Source organism: Grammomys surdaster, unplaced genomic scaffold (assembly GCF_004785775.1).
Source record: "Grammomys surdaster isolate TR1022 unplaced genomic scaffold, NIH_TR_1.0 341, whole genome shotgun sequence".
Classification (NCBI taxonomy): Eukaryota; Metazoa; Chordata; class Mammalia; order Rodentia; family Muridae; genus Grammomys; species Grammomys surdaster.
Window position 1 is genome coordinate 298220 of NW_021604760.1, and position 27683 is coordinate 325902.

Below are 27683 nucleotides of genomic sequence, written 5' to 3' on the forward strand. Positions count from 1 at the left end.
TGGTTAATAGCGCTGACTGCTCTCCTCTTCCAGAGGTCCTGAGTTCAATTCCCACCAACCACATGGTGGCTCACAACCATCGACAATGGGTTCCGAAGCTGTTTTCTGGCATGTCTGAAGACAGCTAACAGTAAATTGTACTCATATACATGAAATAAGTAAATAATTCTTTTTTTTTACAAAAAAAAAAAAAAAAAAGATGGCTCAGTGTTTAATAGCACTGGCAGCTCTTCCAGATGTCCCAGGTTCAAATCCCTGTACCCACATGGTAGCTCACAATCACCTATATAACTCCAGTTCCTAGAGATCTGATGCCTCTTCTGGGCTCCCAGGGTATCAGGCATATGCATCACAAACATACATAGAGGCAAAATAACCATATACACAAAATAGAATGACTATTATTGTTACCATCATCGTCATCATCTTCATTATTATTATTATTCAGACATGGATATGGAAAACCATCTGCTCTTCCAGGGGATCTAAGTCCAGTTCCCACACCCAGATCAGGCCACTCACAACTGCCTGTAACTCTAGCTCCAGGTGATTCAGTGGTTTCTGCTGGCCTCTGGGGGCACCTGCATCCATGAACTCACACCAATACATAGACATATACACATTAAAAATAAAATAAATTCAGGCCAAGAATAGTGACACATGCCTTTAATCCCAGTACTTAGGAGACAGAGGCAGGTAGATCTCTGAATTTAAGGCCTGCTCAGTCTACAGAGTGATTTCTAGGATGGCCAAGGCTACACAAAGAAACTCTGTTTCAAACAAACAAACAAAAATATCTGAACACAATCACTGTAAATCTATGTGCTTACTGAAGGAGAAACGCTGGACTGGTTATATTGACCAAAAGGAAAATCAAGCCCAAGTATTACATTATTCAAACATTTTAAATATAGCACCATGTCATTATTTCCATAGTTAGTGATTGTCTAGTAAACAAGCAAGATCTCAAATAGCAGAGAGGGCAACAGCTGAGTCAGAGCACCCCTCCCTGTGGGTTCCAGCTGCTAGCAAACTTACAACTTCCATAAATAAACTTAACATGGCCATGAAAATTGTCAACATACAGTTGGTAAAATCATCATTTTGAGCTGCGCACATCAATAGTATTTCTGCAAGCCTCATTGCTTTCTGGGTACTATCCAGAAGGAGCATATTGGCAAAAACTAATGCACCACATATCACCACTAAGGGCAGAGTGGCATTAGCCACAGTGTGGGTGAGATCCAGTTCTCAGTGAGGGTAAGAGGTGGACCCAGGCCACTCCCAGAAGCACACCCATTCTCCAGCACATCCCACTGATGTCACTCATGGCTTCCCACACAGCCATCTGTGGGAGGTACCCCAGTACCTTATACCACCGCTGCACCATTCCACCAAGATGTAGCAACCAAGAAGATTCCGTGGGTCTCCTCTCCACTTTATCGGAAAAAAAGATTATACCAGGATTCCAGCTCCAGTGGAAACCATGAACCTAGATGGAGTTTCACAGTATCTAAATGTTTCAAAGGTTTGAGCCAATGGCTAGCAAGATTGCTTAGGTGTAAAGGCACTTGCTGTCTCCCTGGGACCCATGTAGAAGGAGAAAATTGACTCCTGAAAGTTGTCCTCCTACCTCCACATATGCACTATGGCATGTGAATGCATGTGTGCATACACACACACACACACACACAAATAGTGAATAAAGTGTTTGAAAAAAAACAGAACAGCTTTTTAGTAAAAAAATTAAAGCAAACATGGAGGAATGTTTAGTTATTGACTCTAGGTGAATAGCCCCAGGTGAGTTCTTTTAAAATTTCTGTAGGAGGAAAACAACCAAAACATTAATTTTGGGAAACAATATTTTAGGTTGAACAGGGTATAAACTGCCAGAGGTAGTAGTGGTGCCTTTAATCTAGAGACAGAGGCCGGAGGATCTCTCTAAGTGGTTCTTGGCTTTCAGGTCAGCCATGGCTAATAGTGAGACTGTCAAAAAACATCAATAATATTTTTCTTTCTTTTTTTTATGGTACTGAGTACTGACTACTGGCCTAGTGAACATGGTAGGCAAGTGTTCTCCCCCTGACCTATATCCTTACCACCACCCTTTTTTAAATTATATCTTGAGACAGGGTAAGGCTATGTTACCAGGCTGGTCTTTCACTCACTATGTAGCCAGATGTATAGATTTGTTTTTTGGTTTTTTTTTTTTAAATATCTACCCTGTATCAACAAACACAATACAAAACTCGAGAGGCAGAGGTAAGCGAATCTCTGAGTTGGAGGCCAGCTTGGTCTAGAGAGTTTCAGGATAGCAGGGGCTATACAGAAAATCCATGACTCAAAAACAAAACAAAACAAAACAAAACAAAACAAAACAAAACAAAAAGAAGAGGGCCGGAGACATGACTCAGTGGTTAAGACTGCCTGCTCTTCCAGAGGACCTGAGTTAAATTTCCACTGATCACATGGTGTCTCATAACCATCTGTAATGGGAACTGATGCCCTCTTCTGGTGTGTCTGAAGAGAGCAAGAGAGTGCACTCATAAAACAAACAAATCTTTTAAGAAAAAGAAAAAAAGAAAAAGTAAAAAGGAAGAAAGGGACACAGTACAAAAATGCTTTAATCTAAAATAGTAAGCAACATGCTCAAATTCCATCCAAGCTTGGTCTTTTCTTTCCCTATGTAAGTCAGAAAACATTCATTCTCCAGTTCATAGACCTATAAAATTTTTACTTTTTTTCAAGATCGAGCATATTTATGGTGCTGTTTCTAAATAAACATAAGTATTTAGATTTGCAAAAAAAATAAATGCCGATCCTATAAATTTGATACTGGATAGACTTTTGTGCTGTTAGACAGGTACTTCCCTTGCACCCTCACTCTGGACTGTGGGAGTTATGCAGTGCTGTTAGACAGGTACTTCCCTCGAATCCTCACTCTGGACTGTGGGAGTTATGCAGTGCTCAGCGTGGATGGTGGGAGTTGGGTAGCAGTCAGTGTTTAGGGATCTCAATTCCACTTACATATAAAAATGGCAAACCTAGTTTCTTACTCTTTGCATTTCTCTCAGATACTCCACCCATGTTTCAGAATTGTTTTAGCCATGGCTGCTGTATTCCTGTCTCAGTCAGTGTCCTGCTTCTCTTCTGCCCCTTTCCTGATCTTTTCCTTTAGAATCAGACTTTTCTTTAACAATTTTGCATCCCCTTCTTTAATTTTGGACCTCATCTTCATTCTTAGATTTCTCTTTTGACTTCCCCTCTGTGGCAGCTTGAATAGGTTTGGCCCCCATAGACTGATGTGTTTGAATGCTTGGCCCATAGGGAGTAGCACTATTAGGCGGCATGACCTTATTGGAGGAGATGTGGTCTTGTTGGAGACAATGTTTCACTGTGAAGTTGGGGCTTTGAGGTCATATATATGCTCAAGCCATACTCACTGTAGAATCCATTCTCCTCCTGGCTGCCTTCAGATGAAGATGTAGAACTCTCAGCTCCTCCAGCACCATGCCTGCCGGGATGCTGCCATGTTCCCGCCATGGTGATAATGGACTAAACTTCTGAACCTGTAAGCCAGCCCTAAATAAATGTTGTCCTTTATAGGAGTTACCGTGCTCATGGTGTCTCTTTACAGCAATGGAAACCCTAACTAAGATACCACCTTTCCTCACTTTTTTTTTCTTTTTATTTTATTTATCATCTTTTTAAAATTTTCTTCTGATGTCTTTCTCTTTGCAGTCAGATATAGTTTTAACCTTCTCTTTCTTTTCTCTTTTCTGTCTGGACTCTCAGATGTGTCTATGATCAGTTTCTATTTTCTTCTCCTTTTTAAAAATTTTATTTAATTTAACTCATTCTTATCCCCTGGCACCCATCCTTTGGCACTTGACAGCCTCGTATCCTGGGCTCTCTGAGTCTCTGGCCTCTAATGCTGAGGACTCTCACTATGTCTGGAATGGGCCCTTGATCTGCGTCTAGGGAGTCAGTAATGTCCTCTTCCTTCACTACTGCTGTGCGACCTGGCAACTAAGAGTCATCTCTGTAGGAAGTGGCTGGGAACCAGGTAGACCGCACTCTCTGTCCTCCACCCACCCCTGCTATTTTTCTTTTTCTTGTCATTGGCTTTAGGAAGACTTTTTCCTCACTAGGAATCTGTTTTTTTCGTGTAGAAGGGGTCTCTTCCAGGTGGACAGTAGACAGAAGGGATGGGGTTGTGCTTCAAGATTTTCAGCCTCAACTTCACTAGATGTTATTCTTGGACTTCTTTTCCTTTTTTGTGATTTCAGGAACTTTTTCCTGTTCCTTCCTCTTCCTCCCCAACCCCCCTCCTCCTTTGAATTTCTCTTCAGAAGCATTTCAGAATCAGAACACTGAGTCACTTGAGCCATCAGAGTGACAGTGACGGTAAAGATTGTGACTGTTTATGTCTTGTCTTTTCTTAACTTCAGATTTGGAGAGTAGCTCCCTGCTAGTGAGTCACTCTTTGGCAAAGGCTTTGCTAGCTGCATCTATTTCCTGCTTTTATAACTCTCACACAGCTTCTTGACCTGAGATCACCTGCCCAAAGCCAGCGCAATACTCAACACACTACGGAGCCAGTTTCCATGTTATGAAGTCCTGAGAGCTATTTTATCCACCCTTTTGTTGGCTGCTGAGAGAAATTCTGTATTAACAGCAAAATTTTTGTCTTAAAAAATTCCTTTACACATTCTCCCTCTCTTCCAGGCCCTTCACTGAAGTTGCCTCTGAACCCTGATCCCTTGCAACTCTATATGAAGACAACAAAAATTCTTACATGTTTGGGGGCACAAAATTGGGAAAGTGGCTCAAAGATGACTCTCCTGGTAGGTTGATTGCTAATGACAATGACAAAGAATATTTTGACAATACTAGACAATCATCCCCATAGTTCAGTCTTTAAAATGAGAAGGGAAAGAAACCACCACCATGGTGACTGATGTAAGACTTTTGCTTCCATACTAATACAACTTTTCCAGCCAGCTCTACTAACTGCCTCCCTTCCCCCCCAAAACCATCCTGGCATGAAAGGGAGCTGATTCTCTTGTTTTTTACTGAGGCTTGAACTAGGCTTGAACTAGTTCATTTGTCAGGTTTAAACAAAACCCTTCAATCTCACCTATTTCCTACATAGCAACTGTGGTGGTTTGAATATGCTTGGCCCAGGGAGTGGCACTATTTGGAGGTGTTGCCTTGTTGGAGTAGGTGTGTCACTGTGGGTGTGTGCTTTAAGACCCTCATCCTAGCTGCCTGGAAGTCAGTCTTCTCCTAGCAGCCTTCAGATGAAGATGTAGAACTCTCAGTTCCTCCAGTGCCATGCCTGCCTAGACAAGGCCATGCTCCCATCTTGATGATAATGGACTGAACCTCTGAACCTGTAAGCCAGCCCCAATTAAATGTTGTCCTTATAAGAGTTGACTTGGTCATGGTGTCTCTTCACAGCAGTAAAACCCTAACTAAGACAGCAACTGAGTCGCTTAGTATACTCTCCTGTTTTGCTTCTTTCTCATTTTCTTCTTTTGCACACCACTTCAACTGCTCTGACTACTTTCATTTTAGTCTCTTCAACTAAATAAAGCGTATATATACCACAGTTCTGGCCGTCCTCCCTCCATTCATCTCCTGGTTTGGGTGATGTATGTACCAGTAGTAGTATGTGGTTGTGTGTAATGAGTAGTAAGTAACAGAGTCCAAAGTGAGGCCTATGCATCGGAGTATGTGTTGCATATTGAAGACTACGTATCCATATCCCTGATAACTGAGCATCAGCAAGCTGGATGAGCTGGATGCTTCTGTTCTTCAGTATTATCCCCTTGTTGTCTTGCCAAGTATGAGTTGCTTGGACTTTCTGCATGGATGCCCACATTTTCCTGTTTCTTCAAGAATATCTTAAAGCTAAGCATTTTGAGTTAAATCTTGACTTTCCAGAACATGCTTTACTGATAAATACATGTTCAGGATTTTTAAACCTATTTATTATTATTATTATTATTATTTTGGTTTTTCAAGACAAGGTTTCTCTGTATAGCCGTGGCTGTCCTGGGACTCACTCTGTAGACCAGGCTGGCCTTGAACTCAGAAATCCGCCTGCCTCTGCCTCCCAAGTGCTGGAATTAAAGGCATACGCCACCACTGCCCAGCAGGAAAAGAAAACAATTTTTATAAGCTATAGTGCATTATAAATTAGAATGTTGGTCTTGAGTCATGGTTTTGTCTTCTTCTCAGGATTCACTTATAAATGTGTTGGGCCCTCTCCATTCCCTATAGCTGTTTTCTCTCTGAGCAGTTCTCTTTTTTACCATTTTGTTTTAATCCTATGAGTTTCATCCTCTATACCCACATCCTCTTTGTATGTCCTGTTGAGTCTGGACTCTATCGTACACCCTGTAAGTTCTTTCTCAGGACCCTTGTCTCACTTCATGCTCCTCATTCAACTCTTACTTATGGCTTTCTTCTTGTGTCCTGCTCAGAACTGAATTTCTGAATGGTGGTGTCCTGCATGCTTCTTCGCTGTTGCTTCCCTGATTCTGTCTGATCCATGTTGGAGTGAGTGGTGTACTCCAATTTCCTCTGCTCTGAAGTTAGGTCTTGGATATTATTTATCAGCTATAGAACTTAGATTCCCAGTCCATTTCCTTTTAAAAGTAATTTGTAGATTGTTGGAAAGATGACTGGGGGGTAGAGGCACGTACTGCCAGGCTCCAGTTTGATTTCAAGGATATACATGGTGAAAGAAGGGAACCAGCTCTTGCAGGTTGTCCTCAGACTTCTACACATGAGCAGTGGCACCTACACACACACACACACACACACACACACACTGTAAGAATAATTTTGTGTGGCTAGTGGCTGCTTTTTCTACTCCTCAAGATGTTGGATTCTCCTGCCCCAGGTGTTTCTACAGTGATGATGGAGCTTTGTTGAACAGCACCCCCTGCTGTTGGTGCACTGAAATACATTTTTTTTATATTACTGTGTTAACTTCAGATACCACCAAGCCCAAGCCCAACTATGTGGTTATCAAACCCAGATTTTTGAACATGGTATTCAATCATCTACAAACAGATACAGCCCCAGCCCCCTGAAATACAATTTTTAATGAACAGCATCTTTTTTGAGCAGTGCTAGGGAAATTCTGGTGTCTTAGATTTCCTAGAATATTTATTATGGGTTTTTCTCCTATAAGTTCTACTCTGTTTCCACCAGAGTGACAGAGCTGGTACTGATTTCCAGTATTTACTCCACTCAAATGAAACAGGAGTTTGCAGTATTGTGTCCTGGCTATAAATGAATTAACTATGATGTTATCCTGCTTTTGTTGGTTTCTGTGTTTTTGGTTGTTTGTGTGTGTGTGTGTGCGTGTCTGTAAGATTTATGGAACAGCTCAGACTTCTAAGTAGCTATTATTTTCAGAGTCTTCGTTTTCTTGACAAAACTTGTAAATATCAACATTGATAAAATTTTAGGCAGGACTCTCATGTGGAAATGCACCAGTTCCTCATGATAAACCAAAGATGGATAGACCAATTGAGACAAGTAGAACCAAACAAGTAAGCTGGCTGCCAGAAGCCAGGACCCTCGCCCTTACCCTCACCCCCTACCTTTCCCCACCTGCACAATGTCCCCCGCAGCTTGGCAACTGCAAGATCCTGCTTGGCAAGCAGTGTACCATATCTTCTGAAGAATAGCAGGGAGACCATAACTCAAAGCAGTGTACCATATTTTTTGAAGAATAGCAGGTAGATCATAATTTAAGGCAGTGTATCATATAGATCATGATATGTTTTAAGGCACAGGCCAAGAAGATTCTGTACTTTTCCACCACTTGGCCCCTCTTACTCCCTCCCCTTGTAAAGCATATTATAAAAAAGCATTTCATGTTCAAATACATGACTCTTGACAAGCAAATGTTTGCTTGAGTCTTTTCCCTCTCTCGCCCGTTCTTCTTTCAGGTTGCGGTCCTCCTTGCCCCCACGAATAACTAGGACCCGCGGGTCGGGTCAGCTGGCTAATACAGGGCAAGTTTAAATACACTGAAAGAGAAAATGGCTCTGGGTTGAAGCACTGCTTTCCTTCCTCCTCCTAACCATGTTGGCTCAGAATACTGTGAAAAGTCCTGTGACCAATGTTTTCCAGGTAGTCTGTTTGTCCTGTTGTCACTGTGTCCAGATTTCTGGAATGCTACACTTAATGTTACAATCGATGGATCTAGACTGTACATGTATGTGGACAACCTCTCTGAAGACAGCGGCTGCTCTAGCCTCATAGATCTGGATTTGGCAGTTCATCTCTTTATTCCTGATCACTCCTCGTCAGAAAACTGTGTTCTTCCATGACTTTACGTGGTGGGATAAAGTCCAGGATCACATAAGAGACAATCTTTCCATTGGAGGCTTTCCAGGCTTGTGAAAGGGACTGACCCCAGAACCCTGGTCAAGAAAGAAAAAGCTTGATGCAGGAGAAACATAATGGTTTCGTTCCTTCTCAGTTCATGTGGCATAGCACTTTACCCCATTTCTTCTCCTGGGTTGTGTGGTGAAGTACCTGGATAGTGGGAGTGAAAATGAGGGAGAACGGAGTAGTTAGTCCTAAGAGAAGTCTCTTTAACTGTTTAATGAGCGGCCGGGTTTGGCTGAACTTCCCATTCTGTTCATTATGAGTCAGGTTATCACTGATTCGTGGCCATTTGACCGCCTGCCCTTCCCCTGGCCTTGAGTAGGCCTGAGAGACCTTGTTTACCACAACAGACCAAGTGATAGGATCTAGGTAGAGTTACCCACCTTGGCTGCACAGAACTTAAAAGAACTGCCCCTGGGCTTGCCATGAGTTCTCTCTGGCCGTGACCCTTGACGAAGAACGGATTGTCCCACCCATCTTCCGGCTGAAACTAGGAAGGGTTCGGGCAGGGTCTTTCCCTTTAAATTGAGAAGCTGAACATTAAAGTATTGAGCCTTGATCAGAGAACTTTGTCTTGGTCTCATCTCTTTTGGCCCTGTCCACCTTTCGTTCCCAGCCCCCTTTCAGGTGAACCCAGTTGACTCGTGGCCGCAGGCAGCTACAGAGTGTCTCCCATTGCATTCATATCTGTGAGCACACATGATTTAAATGCGTTTCCTCAAGTCTGGCAATGGTTGCTGCTTCATTACTGAGATGCTCATAGATTCATGGCTTAAAATTAGTGTGTTGCGGCAAGCTGAATCAAGAGCACTGCTACAGAGGTCAAAGCTAGCCTGAATCAGAGTGAAGTAGGGCAGATATACCCAGCTGAACTCTAGTGGGACAAACTGGTGATTGAAGCCAACAGTTCTCTCCCTCTCCGGGACACATATTACCCAGAATTCTAAGATATGCCATTGTTTTTCTTAATTGTCTCTCCATTTGTAACATTACAAAAGCAAAGCCCCATCTCAGACTGGTCTAGTCACCAAGATGACCCTCATTCCTTTATCTTGCCTCTCTAACTTAAAATTGGCCCACAAGGTTCTGCTGCTTGGCCAATGCAATGTTTAAATTTTTGAAATGTTAAAATATACATGAAGTACCGGTTTATCTGAGGAAAGTGGATGACGGGGCCACAACAGGCCACTAGTGGCAGCAATAGGCTAGGAGCGGTGGCTCACTATTTTGCCACAGAGCATCTTTCTCAAGCTTACAGCCATTTTCTCATCTTCTCCTCACTTCTCCACTGAACCACGTACTCTTTTCCCTCCTGTGACAGTCTAACCATCCCTTTCAACAGAACTCCTTAGCTCACATCAGTGACTGGGTGACTTCCTGTCGTGTAAAGTTGACATAATTTCTGGCAGTCTATACTGTCTCCCACCAGCAAAATCCAAGGCCTTTCCCATTCCGCCTCACCTGTGCCCCAGGCTGCCGAGGTAGCTCCACCCTGCCTGTCACGCACACCCAAACCTCCTCCCTACACACCCTGCTGCATCTGCCTGGATTCCTTCCAGCAAAACACAGCTCAAATATCAACTATGCCTTGGCCTCTCCTTAGCTAAGAGTTAGTTACTGCTATTCTTTCTCTCAATGAGTGGGTTAGTTCTAATAACACGTTCTCCAGACAGCTGGGGACATCAAGGGCAAAAATCGGTTTACTTTTGTATGCTTAGAACATAATGAGGTTTGGTAAATCAATAACTGCATGACAAGACACACATCTAGGCTCAGCTCCCTTTGTCCACTTAGGCTTTGCCATCCTTCAGTAATAGACTAACCCGGAGCCAGCAAGATGGCTCAGCAGGCAAAAATGTTTGCCATCAAACCTGATGACCCAAATTTAATCCCTGGGACCTACATGGGAAGAGAACTGACTTCCAGTTCTCTCGCTGATACAAGTACAACCCAAATATTTTGAAAGCTAAATTAAACTTAGATCTCCATGGCTTTTAAAAACCAATTTTATTTTCAGATACTACTGGCCCATTATGGACTTGGGTGTATTTCTGTTCTACATTTTCCCCTTAAGAGCTCCATAGCATTGCCCATATCATACAAGACCTCTGACTCTTCCCGTATCAGCTCTAAAGTGGCACAATTTGTCTATTCATGTTAATGCATGCAGCAAGGCAATGCCCAAGTATGAAGAAGCCCAGAGAGCAAGGATGTAAACTCCTCTCCAAATGAGGGAGTGTGAGCATCTTGACCACATAACAACCTACCACAGTTATCCTATTCAGATGGACTTCCCCATCTTTCCTGGAGACATGACTTTAGAACTTGCTTACAGCTTGTTTTAGCTGGAAGGCCCCCAGACGAGGAGGCCATACCAGGGTTGGAAAAGGCCAGGGCTTGTGCCTCCATTTTCTCAGATTCCTTCTGAAAAGGTACTTCTTTCACAGCCCCAGTTCAACAACCAACCTTCCAAAGGGCTCCAGCTTTAACAGGAGAAGGACAGAGCAAACAGGGAACATGAGGGAACATGAACATAGCAGCAACGATACAGCAGGAAATCAAACAGGACCAGGAGCATGTTTGCTTTGCCATCATTACTTTTTTTAGGTTACATTGTTTGCCTTGTATTGCAAATTACTGACAACTGTGGATAATGGAAGAACTATCAAGTGGTACAAATGAGAGAACCTGTGACTCTTTACAGGCTGTAAACAGCAACCCAAAGAATAAATGAATTCATCTCATATTAAGCAGAAAAACATTTATTTCTATCAAATTCAATACAAATCAATCTTCAAGCAAGATAACAAAACAAAAAAAATTAATACAATGAATAGTTAGGATAGCATATACAGAACTGACTTTGTATTAAGCACATGTGCCAAAATCAATAGGAACACCAACTGTCACTGAAGAAAAGTTGACATGTCAGCTCCCGGGAAACTTAAGCCAACATTGGGTTAAAGACTGCCTTGAACTTGGGGGATCACAGTGAAATGTCATTACACTCAACATAATCCCCCAGAGATCTGTTCAGCTCAAAAAACAAAATTCGCAAATTCAGTAGTACAAGTTCTCATGAAACTAGAAAAGCCTTGAACCCTACCATTTCTTGCAGTTCACACAAAGCCCGGGGTTTTCCATTTTTCTTCCCTTTTCCCGAATCCCAGAGAGAAGGTGCAGTACTCCTTGCAAGGTTTTAAACCAGAGCCTTTTATTGAAAGACATTGTGCTTAGCCTGTCTCCCTCACACCCAACCACATACAGAACAGTCAAACCAAGGAGTGCCCTGAGGCAGTTGATGGCATTCATTCTGGCAAGAATTGTGCAGTTTTCCACACCCAAAATAAGGGGTAACATTTATGGTTAATTTTAATGTTCCAGTAGATGCCAGTTCTCCTTCATATGGCTTCATGGCTTTCTGACACCTAGAATTGAGGCAGATTAGCCTGGTCCAAACCCAGCCTGCCTAACACCTTGTATTTAGCAACTCCTTTTGCTCAGGCAAAGAGTATAAAAGAAATAGCCTCACACAGCCACTCCAGTCATGTCTGCCACTCTCCCTGAGTCCACAAGCAAACCTAAGCAGGCCCATGGCTCCAGGCTGCTTAGGTCAAGACAGCTAACATCCAGTAAAAAGGCCAAAGTTTTCTGAAGCAGGAAAACCTGGGACTGAGTCATAGCTCTACTGTTTACTCATATGAAGAGCCTGGGGCAAGACTTCATATCCTGGACTATTATTTATAGGAAAAATTAGTTGTGCCTGTGAAGATTCACCACAATGCTTATAAAGGTCCTGAGAGCGTGCACCTCCCTCAGAAGGCCTCCTTCATAGCACCTTTTTGTCATAAATACTGGAGGAATAAACATGCAGTCTTTCCTAAGTTCTAAGCAAGAGGATTGTGGGAAGCAAACTGAATAAGGAGTCAGGTGGAGTCTGTGAACACAAAGTCAGACCAGAATCTCAGAGACCACTCAGACTCTTGGTGTCCACCTGAAGGAAGGCCATGTGTGGCCTGAGAAGAACAGATGCTCTTTCCATTCTACCTTTGTCAAGACCCTTTTCAGTATTAAATGTCCGTTTCTACAAAATCATTTCAAAAAGAACAGCCAAGTCTGCTGCAGAAAACACCTTTACACCAACGGACATGGTATCACCCAAGACTTTGGAAAAGATGTTTTTGCCCTTTGCTGCTCTTCTGACCCTGGTGTCCTAGTGCTGGCTACTGTAGTCTATTGAGCTTGAAATGCATAGAGAAACAAGAGTGTGCAGGCAAGGACCTGATCATACCCTATTGCTCTCCTCAGACTCTAAGAGAGGTGAAGAAATAAGTTTGAAGTTTTCCCACCTCTCTTGAGTTACCCTGAATCCCTTGAACTCTCTACTTCCCTTGGTCCCTGGGAATAATCTCAGGGTTTCCCACTCCTGACCTGCTCCTCCAGGAAGCTTTGGCTTTTACCATCCAACCCCTACCAAGTGACATCCAAAGGTAAGCTTCCAAAGTGCTCGACATCATGACAATGCCCAGATGGTCACAGACCTGCACCAAGCAGCTGCACTTCAGAAGCTTATTTTTCTGTACTGAGAGCACGAGTGGGGGATGCTGGCCTGCATCTCCACTAAGGAGCCACAGAACATGCACATGAAAGACAACTGAGAGGAACCACAGGAGTCCAGGCAGCACAGGAAGGCAGACAGACTCGTTAGCACAGAATACATGGCAGTGAATGGACTGGGGATTCACATGACATCTTCAGAATGGAATAATGTCTCAGTATCACTAAAGTGCTAAGCCCACCCTACACCCTGACCCCAGACAGGCTATGAGATGTCACATTAAATCACCACCAGTAATAAAGGATCGCCTCGTGGGGACAGGCAGATGCAGGACATTTTTTAAGGCAGTGGGAAGACATTTCCCTGTTCTTCCCAGAGAAGAGTAAAAATTATAACAAGGTGGCCAACAAGTTTGGAATCCAGGAAGGAAAGTCTTTTAACAAATGCTTTCTTGACATATAATGACTGATAAAATATTAGTATATTCATTTCTGGACTCTATGGCCACCTATAGACTGCATCTTTGGAATAGGAAGAAAACAAACAAAAAGATTCTGCGTTCCCAAATGGTAAAGCTGTCTTACTCAGCGCAGGTGCTATGTATGTCTAGTGCAAGATGCTCCAAGCCCTCAGGCTTGCTCCCTTTACTGACCTCTCACTGTCTGGTTAGTCACTCACAGAAGAAAAACACAGACAGCGTTAATACTTAGCAGCATGTTGAATACTCATCTTGCCTTGAACCCAACCATCTCATTAGTCCAGTGATTTCCATACAATTACTACTACTTCTATACAGAAGATACAATCACCCACATTTCCATAAGTAAGCATTTCCCTTGTTTCTTGAGAACCCTGAAGACACTGGGGGAATCGTTTTTTAAGCAGTAAAAGGTACAGAGTGGACTCAAGATAGAGCAGCTGTTTAACCAAGTAAGCCTTCTACTTGGATCAGTTCCTAGTAAGAAGGAAAAGACTGAATCCAGTCACCTACTTCTCAGTTTGTATAAAGGAAGTTAGAGGGGTAAATGCAGACGCCATCATGGTACTGAACAGCCTGAGAAGGGAGCGAGCAGATAACAAGATTCAGACAATAGAAACGAGTATGTCTGAGAGCCAGGGAGAATCGGTCATTGGGGAAAAGCAACCACTGAGTGCAAGTAGCATCAATTGTCAGAGCTATGGCAATGGATGAGGCAGGACCACAGCCCTTCAAGTTCTCAGGCATACAGTGCTGTGGTTTAGTAGCCTGTGGAAGGTGGGATAAACCAGAGAGCCCACCACTGCATGCAAAAAAGGCTCTGATAGTTAGCACATGGCTGTTAACCCATCCAGAGTGTAGGCTCAACACTGGTGGAAATCCAGTCTATATACTCCTTCCTGTGAAAGGCGTGATGCACCTGCAGAGCCTCTTTTCAAAGGGAGAGGAGGGTTTCCTTCTTCCTGAACTCTTTCTACCTACTAGATTTTCCTCATTACTTCATCACTTAAACTAGAAAAGATGCTGCAAGCTATCTCAGCTGGCTTCTAATTTGGCCAGGGCACCAAGACTACACGAGTGATTGAGTGGGCGACCATGTCTTCTTGGCTCTTCCTATGGCAGGCTCAGTATGCTTCTTTGGATTGAATAGGTGTGATCTTGTTGGAGAAAAGTGTGTAAACATAAGGCCAGATTTTGTTAGTCTCCGTCCCAGAAAACTGGTGGAGCACTCCGCGGCTCCTAAAAGACAATCCAAATAAACAACATTTAGGTTGCTTAACATCACATCAGGACAGGCAAAGATCCAAGGTCAAAGCAGGTACCACCTCCTAATCTATTTATAATTTTCCAGCCAGGCCTAGTCTATCTGAATCACTTATTTATACAAACGAATGTCAAAACATCTGAGGCAATTAAATAGGAAAACGAGGGCTCGGGATGCTGAGGGCTGGAGCCTGGCGATGGGGCACCTGGACAACATGCATGAAACCTCAATTTCAACTGCCAACCCCACCCCCAAAAGGACAGAAGTCTAGACAATTTTACAGACAGATAACTAGATTTAAGTCCTCATGTTCTAATAGTTCTGAAATCAGCACACCAGACTTTACCTCCTATATACCACTCCACCACTTCATCTACCTTCTGGGAGGAATGGGCCTTTACACTTAGCTAGAAGGAAATCACCTGCCTAGGTCCCGCTTTCCCACCAGACTGTGATTATCTAGCAGGTCCTTACTATGAATACACTGAGACACACACACTCACTTGTACAGTTCGATGACTGGTTTTGCCGCATCCTTGTACCGTCTTAGCTTGGCAGCAACTGCTTCAGGTTTATCATCTTCCTGTTGGACAAGTGGCTCACCAGTGATGTCATCAATCCCCTAAAATACCAGAAAAGCCAATTAACATGGCCAATCATTACTGGCATTCCCAAGGTCTTTCTTGTTCGACCACGTGATCAAAGTGAACTCCAACCACATATGCAACAGGCCCGGGCCTTCTTTGTGACCTCATGTCCTGAAAAGGTATTAAATCTTAACTATTCTCATCTTTATAAATGATTCATATCGCCGGGCGGTGGTGGCGCATGCCTTTAATCCCAGCGCTTGGGAGGCAGAGGCAGGCGGATTTCTGAGTTTGAGGCCAGCCTGGGTCTACAGTGTGAGTTCCAGGACAGCCAGAACTACACAGAGAAACCCTGTCTCGAAAAACAAAAACAAAAACAAACAAAAAAAAAGATTCATATCCCACAAATGATTTTAAGATTTCTTTATGTCTAGTGGTGTTTTGCCTGCATGAATGTCTGTATGAAGGTGTCAGAACCCCTGGAACCCGAGTTAAAAAGGTGAGCTGTTGTGTGGGTGCTGGAAATTAAGCCCTGTAAACTGACCTCCACACCTGTGCTATGGCACCCACGCATGTGCACATTCATATGTATAAACAAATAACCTGTAATAAAATGACAAAAACAAAACTTTGGTTCAGTATCAACTTTGCCAACTTTCAAACTGCTATGGACTAGTCTTTGAAAGTAATGACATATCCTAATGTCAAAACAGGCATGATATTAATATCTAGGACCATGAAGACAAACATTCTAATGCCAGCAGAGGCAGAAGCAGGTGGCTCTGTGAGTTCAAGGCCAACCTGATCTACATAACATAGTGTTCCAGACAAGCTAGGGCTACATAAACAGATTGGCTTTCCCATACTTTCAATCCTCTAGGAAGCATGGCTGCCTGCACACAGCACGGTAGCAGCATCAGAACTCTGCTCCCAAGCCCACAGCTGTCCTCAATGGGGAAAACTGCAGGCATGAATCTGGCAAAGACAGGCTAGGGAGGAACTCAGGGGCCTCATATGGACCACTAAAGCTGACCATGACACACTGAAATCCTGCTGCAGCTGGTGGCCTTGGGATTCACACCGACGATGCGTGATAATACACACCATTATCACAGGTGGGGTGTTGGTGTGACAGGAGAGGAGAGGCCATGCCTGGCCTGAGAGCCACAATACTTAGCACTCACTTTGGAGTACCAGCAAACACAGCACTGCTTTCTTTCAGAAGTAGCACACCGGTGCTAGCACAACAACTCCACTCAGTTCTGGGACGACACCAGTGAATGGTGGAGAGCGCTATGCACTTTCACATGTAATAATTGCATGCTCTTCGGCGGTTGGGGGGTTGGGCTTTGGAATGTAGCATGCCACACGCGGCAAGAAGAGCTTTTTGGGTATTGTAAGAGTTGATCAGCTTCTATGAGATAGGCTTCTGTTCTCCTGTCTGAATCTTCCTGTCCTCTATCCAGCACGGTGTACCTTACCAGCACTTGAGGTGGGTTGAAGTCCAGGTTATAGACCCTCCCACTAGAAGGGTGAATCCACCGCCGGCTCAGACGATCTTTAAGTGTCTCAAAAGGAATATTCAAACTGATTACTAGGTCCACATCACAGATTCTGTCCAGGGCTTCTGCCTGCACTAATGTCCTTGGGAATCCTAAGGGCCAAAACACACAGAAAAATCAATTGCTAATCCAGGAATACTAAAATCTATATAGTCCAAAAGGATTTAACAAAGAATCTACCTCTGTAAATATACTCTTTTATAGCCCAGCTTCTACGCTAGGTCTAAGGAGTCACATGATCAAAATAGACTGCACTGAACTAAGAACCACTAACCCAGCCTGGGCTAAGACTGTCTTAACCACCCCTTGTGCTGCTGGGCAAGCCATACTTTCCCTATTTCCTTTTCTGTTCAAGAGAGAATACAGACTCCTATCTCTTTTTTTTTTTTTTTTTTTTCGAGACAGGGTTTATCTGTGTAGCCCTGGCTGTCCTGGAACTTACTCTGTAGACCAGGCTAGCCTCAAACTCAGAAATCCACCTGCCTCTGCCTCCCAAGCGCTGGGATTAAAGGCGTGCGCCACCACCACCTGGCACAGACTCCTATCTTGGTCCTTATAGCTCTTAGTCTGTTATTTACTCTCAGGTTACCACAAGTAATTATAGGCCTTGAAATCTTGAATCAATAGATGTCGTTACCTACACTTTATATACCATGTAATCTAAGAACTCCATATGGTACACTTGAAATAAGTCAGGAGAATGGCAGCAAACACCAAAGATTCCATTATTTGGGAGGCTACATCAGGAGAGTTGTGAATTCCAGGCCATCTCGGTAAATAAGTGAAACCCTGCCTCAAAAAGAAAAAGAAAGAAAGGAAGAAAGAAAAAGGAAGGTTAATCTAAAAGATAAGCCTGACTGAATGTGGTGGCATACACCTTTAATCCGAACACTGGTAGGCAGAGGTGTGTTTGAGGCTAGCCTGGTCTACGTTCCAAGTTCCAGGCCAGTCAGGACTACAAGTTAAGCCTGATTTCAAAAGTAGCTAGTCCTTTAGAAACTATTCGTTGCTGCAAAATTTACAGGTCTGTGCAGTTTTCTAAATGTGGGAAAAGAACAAGATATAAATCTGGACTCATGCACACTGCCATTCCCTTCAGTAACAAGGATGAGGAAGAGACCCGGTCACAGAAGCTGAAGTGGTGCAGGCAGGCCTGGCTTGCCGTTAGCAATATCCCATAAACTAGGTTGCTGACAGCCCCTGAGACCTGGAGAGTACCCAGAACACAGGGAGATGCCATCTGAGCAGGGATGCTGAAAGTAGACTGGATGCACATGCATATTTGGTCAACAGGTGGCAGCATTTACAACTTCTCCACTAATAGAGATTTACAACTGGGCAGGGAAGATGACCCGTAATCAACATTTGGGAGGAGCTGAGACAGGAGAGCTACTGTGAATTTTAGGCTAATGAGGCTACTACATAAGGCCCAATTTCAGAGATAGTATAAAGGAGAGGGAGAGGGAGAGGGAATTACTGGCAAATGAGTGCTCTAAAGAACAGGGTGGCAGTAATGCTAGTTACCTACTGTATGGTTAAATACTCCAACAGAGTGAAGAACAAACTCAACACCCGCTCTCCTTAGCACAGCTTCATAGCTAACAGGAACTGTCCACCTTATCCTTCCACACCCATCGCCACATGGCCATTAACCCAACCTAGAAAGTATGCTGTCACCTAGTTCATTCAAACAGCCTCTAGCTGGAAAGCTGAACCCTCTCTGAATCTACCACACTGCACCACTACCCAGAGCACCAACTGGTCTGCCTCAGATCCTCAAGGATTTCTGAGGTACAAAGACAAATGGCTAAATTCCTTCTGGCCACTGGACTTGGCACCTGGTCCTCCGAACCTCCATGAGCCTGAGGAGGGAACTAGAGTGGAAGGCCACGGCAACAACTGCAGGCAGAGCAGGGCAACGGAAGTGGGGTGCATCTGTTTTTTTGATTTGGAGAGCATTCACAGGGAGGTGCAGAGTCAGGGTCTACTGCCACATGTTCAGGAAGAGCAGGCCCTCTGCCTGGTGGATGTAACCGTGCAGCTTGGTAAGGCAGCAGCCATATCTGCCCAAGCTGGCACTTGTGAAAAGCCCCTCCCCACCTATGGTCACTTCTGATCATCCCAACTGTGGATGTCCAGTTAAAACATAAGATGCTGCTCCTGGACATGGGCTCTAGGAGCCAGCTATGGCTGGAGTAGGTGGCATTCTCCCAGCCTTCCCTAGTGAGGGAGTACAGACTGTTCATATCAGCCCAGAGTCCTTAGCAGGAAAGGACAAGGAACCACAATGAGCCCTGCATCTCAGAGGCTGTTCTCTGCCCCGTATGTGACTGTTCCATGTTTCCCCGTGTATGTTTCTAACCTCTGGAATCCATCTCATCCCACACTCATTAAGACTGCATATCAGATATTTATATTATGATTCCTAACAGTAGCAAAATAACAGGAAGTAGCAACAAAATGATTTTATGGTTGGGGTCACCACAGCATGAGGAATTATGTTAAAGGGCCACAGCATTAGGAGGGTTGAGGCCCACTGCTCTGGAACATGAAGCATGAGATACGAGAAACATGTGTAATAAGGGCCCTGTCTGTACGAGCTAATGTGTTAGTCAAAAATGACTTAGTGATGAACTGACAATGATCCAGGCTTTCAAAATTCAGAAACTATGAGCTAGACAGGGTAGCACAAACCTCTTCCCAGCTTGTAGGAGGGTCCTGGTTCACTTTTTAAAGCAACTTACTGTAAAAGTAACTTTAACAACTTAGGATGGAAAGGGTTATTATTTTGCTTACATGTTCCCATAAGAGTCCATTATTGACAGAAGTCAGAGCAAGATCTCAAGCAGAAACAGAGGCAAGAATGCTACTTCCTGGCTTGCTTCCCAGCCCACATTCAGTTGTCTTTCTTATACTTCCCAGGACTACCTGCCCAGGAATGGGACTGTCACAGCAGGCTGGGCCCTCCCTCACATCAATCAACAACCAAGAAGATGGTCACACAGACATGCCCACAGGCCATTGCTCAGTAGAGATTCCCTCCTCTCAGAAATGCCTAGGTTTGGGGGCTGGAGAGATGGCTCAGTGGTTAAGAGCACTGACTGCACTTCCAGAGGTCCTGAGTTCAAATCCCAGCAACCACATGGTGGCTCACAACCATCTGTAATGAGATCTGATGCCCTCTTCTGGTGTGTCCGAAGACAGCTACAGTGTATTCATATATAATAAATAAATAAATCTTAAAAAAAAAAAAAAAAAGAAAGAAATGCCTAGGTTTGTGTTGATAACAAGCACATAGACTCAGGAGGCTCAGGGTTCTATGTCATGAATGAAGCCAGCCTGGTTATGAGACCCTGTTTCAAAACACCAAAAGACTTAAGTCTGCCTCTTCAAAGTGACCTTATCAAATAAAGGAAAATTCTTGGGAGAATGTCTACACTGAGCTCTCCTGAAATCCTCCAGAAAGGGTTTTCCTAATCTAATCCTTGGTCTTTACTTCTATTTATTTGCATGAGACATTATTTATATGTCTTGCTCGTGTGCATTTGTGTATCACACACATGGCTAGTGCCTGCAGAGGCTGTAAGAGGTCTGGGATACCGTGGTGTTACAGATGGTTGTGAGCTGCCCAGTGGGCATGTGATCCTGTTCTTAAGCACTGAGCCATCTATCTGGTCCCACTGGTTCTTAAACCACATAATTCCCACACTGTACCTCTTCCCCTATAAAGGAAAATGCCCCTTGTGTGGAAGCAGGAGCTACCATCTACAAAGCCTTATGTAAAGGCTCCTCTAAGAATTCTCTGTTCTCTGTGCACAGACCACTGAATCTCAAGACAAAGGGACCCAAAGGATTTCACTACAGACCCATTCATTTCTGCACTAAGGAAAATAGCTGGCCAAGCATCCTGTGAGGGCTCAGTCATTGGTTAAAGGTGAGGTCTTTCTGAAATGGACAATGTCTTCATTCAGAAGACTTTATCATGTGAACCCTGTAAACCCTGACAATCCAGCTATGAACACACAGTGTCTGCCTCCTGAGAGGAGGGGAGCAAAAGCACTGAGAAATCAAATACTCAAATAAACATGGTGCTATGTAATTTTGACATAAGAATGAACAAGACATGATGATAGTCCTATAACCTCAGGAGGTAAAAGATCAGAAGTTTAAAGCCAAACTTGGCTACACTAGGGAATCAAAAGCCAGCCTGTGCTACACAAAACTGTCTCAAAAACAAAAACAAAACAAAACAAAACAAAAAAACTCTAAGAGAATGACACAGCACAAGTTATATTGATATTAATAACAATAACATATGCCTAGGATGTAACCATGTCTACTAGTAACCTTGTAAGGAAGTACACGACAGGGTACAGGAAATACAGAGACCTGCTGAAAGTCTAGAACAAGCCTGAATTTTAAAACTGTTAAGCGCACAGACCTGCATCAGCTATTGGGAAGGCTGAGAAGGCAGGGCAGTGGAGGCTGGCCTGGGCACTTAACAAGTGCCTTGGGGTAGAGCGTGTGGTTGAGCACCTCCCCAGCATCACATGAACTGACTGTAAGGGAGCATGACTGTAAGCCCATTGTTCAAGAGGTAGAACCAGGATTAGGAGTTAAGGCCAGTCTCTACTGTATAGGGAATTGGAAGCCATCCTAGGATACAGGAGAGCCTATCTCAAGAAGGGTAAGGGGGATCCAAATCAGGTATCCAAATGTGTTTTTATGTCCCCAATGACTATAGCTCACTAATTACTGCTATTTAGAAAACCATTAGCTGGTCTCAATGAACCTAGACATCTTGGGAAGCTCTGTGCTTTCCCTCAGCATGCTATTTAAATGGAAATTAAATTATTTCTGAAGAATATCAAGATATTTAATGACCTTGTTAAAAAGTAGAATCTCGGGGACCAAAAGAGATGGTTCCACAGTCGAGAGTACTTGACACTCTTCCTAAGATCGGAGTTCAGTTCCTAGTGCCCACATAAGACGGCACATAACCACCTGAACCTCCAGCTCCCGGGGATCCAAAGCCCTTTGCTGACCTCCTCAGATACATGCTCATAGATGACATACACACAAACATATACATAAATTTAAGAAATAACTTTAAAAACTTAAAAAGTAAAATCAAACAGGACTTGGCTGATCAAATTTTTGTCTCAGCACTCAGGAAGCAGGGGCAGGCAGAGCTCTGAATTCAAGGCCAGCCTGGTCTACAAAGTTCTAGGCCAGCCAGGGCTGCACAGAGAAACCTGTCTTAGAAAACTATCGCCCCCCCCCCAAAAAAAAATGTGATTGATTTTAATACACAAACTGAAAGATCTGCCCACCTGGGGATAATAATATCAAGGCTACCTGGCTATAAAAAATAAACCATGGGGGGTGGGCAACCAAACCCCAAAAGCAGTATCTGATCATTGTGATTTTGTGATTTGCATGAGAAAGGTTCCCCAAAGATTCAAGTGTTTGAACACTTGGTCCCCCTCCGGCAGTTCTTAGGGAGGTTATAGAACCTTTAGGAGCAGAGCCTTGCAGGAGTTAGCACCTGGGACAGGCTTTGAGATTTACAGCCTTCTCTTCCCCTTCCCTCACCTGTGTGCAGATGAAATGTGGTCAGCCAGCCTCCTGCTTCCCCGCCATGCCATGCCTTCCTCATCAAGATGAATTCTATCAATTTGAAACTGAAGCCAAAAGAAACCCTTTCCTCCTTAACTTGCTATTGATCATGGCATTCTATCACAGCAACAGAAAACAAATACCACTGATCCCACAGGAAAACCAAGCACACAGGAGATACCTCTATCAAGTTCTACATGTTAAGTACAAAAAACCAAAATATACATATTCTTAGATATATGTGAATATATGTATGTATGTATGTATGTATGTAAGTATGTATGTATTCAAAACGGAGAAAAAAAGAATGCAGAAAAAGTGACCTAAACTTTACAGCTATGCTTCACCATGGAGCCCTGAATAGCCTGGAATTTGCCATGTATGACCTCATAGAGATCTACCAGCCTCTGCACCAAGTGCTGGGATATAAAATGTGCATCATTGCACTGGCTTAGCCATGTTCATTTAAGTGCACTGCTCAAATTCTTTACATTAGGGACAGAAAAACTGTCAAACGATTTGTACTGTATCAGAACCTCTAGGAATGTAACAGAGATTATTCTAACATAAGTCCACTTATCTCCTGAACATGGATGTCACTTCATCTAACAAGTTGGCATCTTCAACCCCTGCTTAAGTGTGCTTCTGACACTGTGTGCGTGCTCACACACCTGTGCTATAGCACTTGTAGGGGTTAAAGAGCAACATTTCAGAATCAGCTCTCTGTCCATTGGGAGCTCCAGGAATTACACTGAAGTCATCAAGGTTTGAGTGGCCAGCGCTTTCACCTACGAAACCATCGCTGCCATAATCCCTTCTTAACACATTTTTTTTTCTTTCTCCTTTACTGTCAGTCAAGCACAGAATCAGCTACACAGTGATTTAATAGACTTTATAAACATGCAGAACCGTCTTATAAACACATGGAAGTGTGCATACACTCTGAGAGTGAGGCTGTTCTCTAGTTTACCCTGCAGCAACTCCTGTCACCTATACTGATATATCAAGTGCCCCAAATCACACACAATCACAAGGACAACAGAGAAAGCTCTGGGCATTCCCTACAAGGTGTGATGAAACAGTAGACATCTGCTGCCCAGTGGGGAACAGCACTCCTCAGAGGTCCGCCTGGAAAAGGAAATTAGAAAATGCAGAGGGAAGGATGTCCAAGCCAATCTAATCTGCTGAAAACGACTCTGCAAATGCGTGGCCAAACCCTCAGCCCAAGGACCCCTGGTCCAGTGTCTGGACATGCATCTCCTTCCAAGAGCTAGGTGGGTGGGCAGGCACACTAGGATGCCTCAGGTCTGAGATCAGTCTCCAGGAAAACAAGCATGCAAGGCAAGACTGTAAAGTCAAATAGCCTGACTTTGGCAGCAAAGAGAGTACATACAAATAGAAATCCCTTCAGAAAGATTCAGTGAGCTCGTACTGTTCACAATGCAATATAGCCCACTTAATACAATTTCCAGCTTCTTAAAATATGAGTATCAACCCATATGTAACTGATTGTGGGGATGCAAAAAAATCTGGCAGCAGAAAAAGTTTCTGAATTCAAAATCAAGTGTGTAAGGAACCCAACAAAGCAACGGTGGCCTCACTGCAGTCTTTACACACCAGAGACCACTATGCTCAAGGCAGATGCTGTCAGGTGTATGGCTATTAGAATTGGGGTTCAGTTGCCTTCAGCTATATAGTGCATTTAAAGACAGCCTAAGCTACATGAGACCACGTATCAAATGAGGAAGGAGAAGGAGAAGGAGAAAGATAGTTTCTTTCATATTCCTAAGGCTGGCACAGAACTGACTGTCAAGTGTGCCACCAAACCCAGCAAACTGCAGTGTTTCTGTTCTTATGAGAAACATAATGATGCTGGGCATGGTGTGACATGTGTTTAATTCTAGCACTCAGGGGGCAGAGGCTAATCTCACAAACATTGGATACCTATTTTATATACTTATATGCCAAAGGCAACATGAAATCAAGCAAAATGGTGCCAGTGAAAACTGTCTACAAAACTTTCAGGTTATCTTTATCTTGAATTAAAAACCTTAAAAACACCGGGCAGTGGCGCGCACGCCTTTAATCCCAGCACTTGGGAGGCAGAGGCAGGCAGATTTCTGAGTTGGAGGCCAGCCTGGTCTACAGAGTGAATTCCAGAACAGCCAGAGATACACTGAGAAACCCTGTCTCGAAAATAACAACAAAACAAAACAAAAAAACTTTAAAAATTATTTTCCAAACTGCAAGGGTGCTTTTTTTTTCTCCATGAAAACTAATGCTATGATTTGGATATGAGTTGTGCACATCCCCCAAAGATCTATGTGCTGAGACTTAGTTACCAGTGAGACGATGCATGAGATTACATGACCTTTTTAGAGATGGGGGTAGAGAACCTTTCTTGGAAAGGTTTGCCATGGTCCTTGAGGATTCTAGCTAATTACAATGAGCCATGCACAACATCAAGGAACAAGGCATCCTACCCACTCTGGCTTCCTGAATCACAACAGGAAGCATTATCTCCTTGTGTGTGTGTTCTTACTAAGATGCAGTCTACCACTTGCTATGCTGTTTGATCTTGTGGTTTGAGTAATAGCTGTTCCCCACACCTCAGGCACTGAAACACTTGGTACCCAGTTGGTGATGCTGTTTGGGGAGGTGGTATGTAGAAAGCCTTGGTGCACTTCCAGTTTGCTGTCTTGCCTGTGTCTGCCATTGAAGGTGTGATCCTTCTGCTTCCTGCCCCAGCTGCCCGCTGCCATGTCTTCCCTGGTATTATAGGCTCTGGAGCCCTAGCACAAACTAAACTCATCCTTCCACGTACTGCTTTTGGTTGTGGTATCTTATCACAGCAACAGAAAAGTAACTAACACGGCCTCTATGACTTTAAACTAAATACAACTTTTTGTTTAAACACTTCTCTGTTTAGTGCTATAGCCATGAAAGCAGAGCAATGCACCAAATTAAAATATTTTTTAAAGTAATCATGGTGGCTCACATCTGTAATCCTAGCATCTAGAGGGCTAAGGAAGCCGATTGCCATGACTTTGAAGTCATCTGAGCTACTAAATGATATTCTACCTCAAAAAGAAAACAAAAGAAAATGGGTGTTTTCTATCTAAGTGCTGTGGAGGCAGACAGGGCTGAACATTTTAAAAAGGATGGAGCTGGCCCAGCCGGAACACACACCATCTCTCCGACCGACTTGCTGTTCCCTTGGCTTGCACTGATTTCCACCCACAGTTAGCAGGATGCTTCTCCAAAGCCATATGGACCAAGATGATGAGTCATCTGTCATCCAGAATTCCTCCTAAGACAGGCCTCTGCACATCCAATCACCTTTAGCACACTCAACAAGCACATCCTCTGCTGAGCACGAGCGCGTGCTCTGTAACATAAGGCTTCTAAAGCAGAAGGTGGGGACCGGGCGGTCCTTACACCCTCACCGTGCCAAATGGACAGACTCCAGAGCTTTGAAGAAAAATCAAAACTGAAAATGTCCAGATGGGTTTTCCGGAAGAAAGATGGGGGATGGGGTGTGTGGATTAAGTCACTTGGGAGACTGACGCACTTCACTAAGAACAGGCCTGAGATGTAAAAGACAGAACAGCTAAGAAAAACGCAAGCATGGAAGAACATAACCCAGCCCATATGTGACTCTGCAATTCGGCTAGGCTACATTTTTTCAAGCTATTTTTGAACTTCATATTTCATGTAATAACCTACTAAAAATTCAGGCCCTGTATACCAGCTATGACCAATATTAGCAAAACCTCAAGCATTTACTGCTCTCCTAAGCATTTTCATCCAGTCAGTCAACTCATCTTTAAACTCCTTCCCAGTCCATCCTCTACAATGAGTCAAATGCACAAACAGGTAAGGTGTGGCTGCCTAAGGCTGCACATAGCCAGGGAGCAGTCTGGCTGTCCGCAATACCCATTAGCCACCTCTTCAAAGGAATTTAATAAGGATATGATCTCTGAAAAGTACATAAGTTTTATTTTACCTGGCATGAGGTCTTAAGTTAACAAAGCTTAAAAGAATTACTGGCAGGTATTAGCAAAACCAGAGGTCAATCCCCAATACACAAAAAAAAATATTTGGGAAATAAATAGTGGCCACACTTAGAACTCCCATTCGGGAAAGGGAGTCATTCACCAACTGGGTACCAAGTGTTTCAGTGCCTGAGGTGTGGGGAACAGCTATTACTCAAACCACAAGATCAAACAGCATAGCAAGTGGTAGACTGCATCTTAGTAAGAACACACACACAAGGAGATAATGCTTCCTGTTGTGATTCAGGAAGCCAGAGTGGGTAGGATGCCTTGTTCCTTGATGTTGTGCATGGCTCATTGTAATTAGCTAGAATCCTCAAGGACCATGGTAAACCTTTCCAAGAAAGGTTCTCCACCCCCATCTCTAAAAAAGTCATGTAATCTCATGCATCATCTCACTGGTAACTAAGTCTCAGCACATAGATCTTTGGGGGATGTGCACAACTCATATCCAAATCATAGCATTAGTTTTCATGGAAAAAAAAAAAAGCACCCTTGACCCCTGCATGCTACTTGTTGGGCAAACTATGCCAACTAATCATAGTGGGATTACTGTTACAGGGGTAATAACCAACTGCTTTCTGATTGGATGTCAGGGTCCAGTCTACAGACAGAATTCACATCTCGTACTGTAACCTTGTTCAACAGCCCAGTGGGAAAGTGATTGCTGCTGCTTTGCTAAGGGGACATGATGTGCCTGACAAATTGACTTCTAAATATTTAAGTTTAAGACCACAGATCAGTCTATCATCCAGTCTGGTCAAAGTCGCCTCTGTTTGCCATGAGTGACTGTTAAGAGTAGAAGCTGTTAACTGTCCAAAGTGCTAAGGATAAGTGACTCTTCAGTATTCATCTCTAAACAGGACATCTGTGTTACCAACCTTCCCACACTTGCAACCACTCGCACCAAGGTTCAGAAACACCAAAGAGCGAGCGGGTATGCGCTGGCTATTTATGTGAGCTTGACACAAGCTAGATCACCTGAACTGAAGAAGGAACCTTAGTTGAGAAACTGCCTCCATCAAGATTGGGCTTTAGGCAAGAAAGCCTATAGATCATTTTCTTAATTAGTGATTGATATCAGAGGGCGCAGCCCATTGTGGATGGTGCCACCCCTGGGCTGGTGGTCATTGTGGATGGTG

General features: G+C 43.6%; 1 protein-coding gene across 1 annotated transcript in view; it reads right to left on the minus strand.

Moving 5' to 3' along the window:
- Positions 1-11164: 11164 nt before the first annotated feature.
- Ak4 (adenylate kinase 4) overlaps positions 11165-27683 on the minus strand; it is a 47333-nt gene continuing 30814 nt past the window's right edge. The window contains exons 3-5 of the mRNA XM_028778771.1: positions 16787-16959; positions 15222-15340; positions 11165-14693 (exon numbers count right to left, since the gene is read on the minus strand). Coding sequence (XP_028634604.1) covers positions 14579-14693; positions 15222-15340; positions 16787-16959 — 407 coding nt within the window. The 3' untranslated portion in view covers positions 11165-14578. The remainder of the gene's footprint in view (positions 14694-15221; positions 15341-16786; positions 16960-27683) is intronic.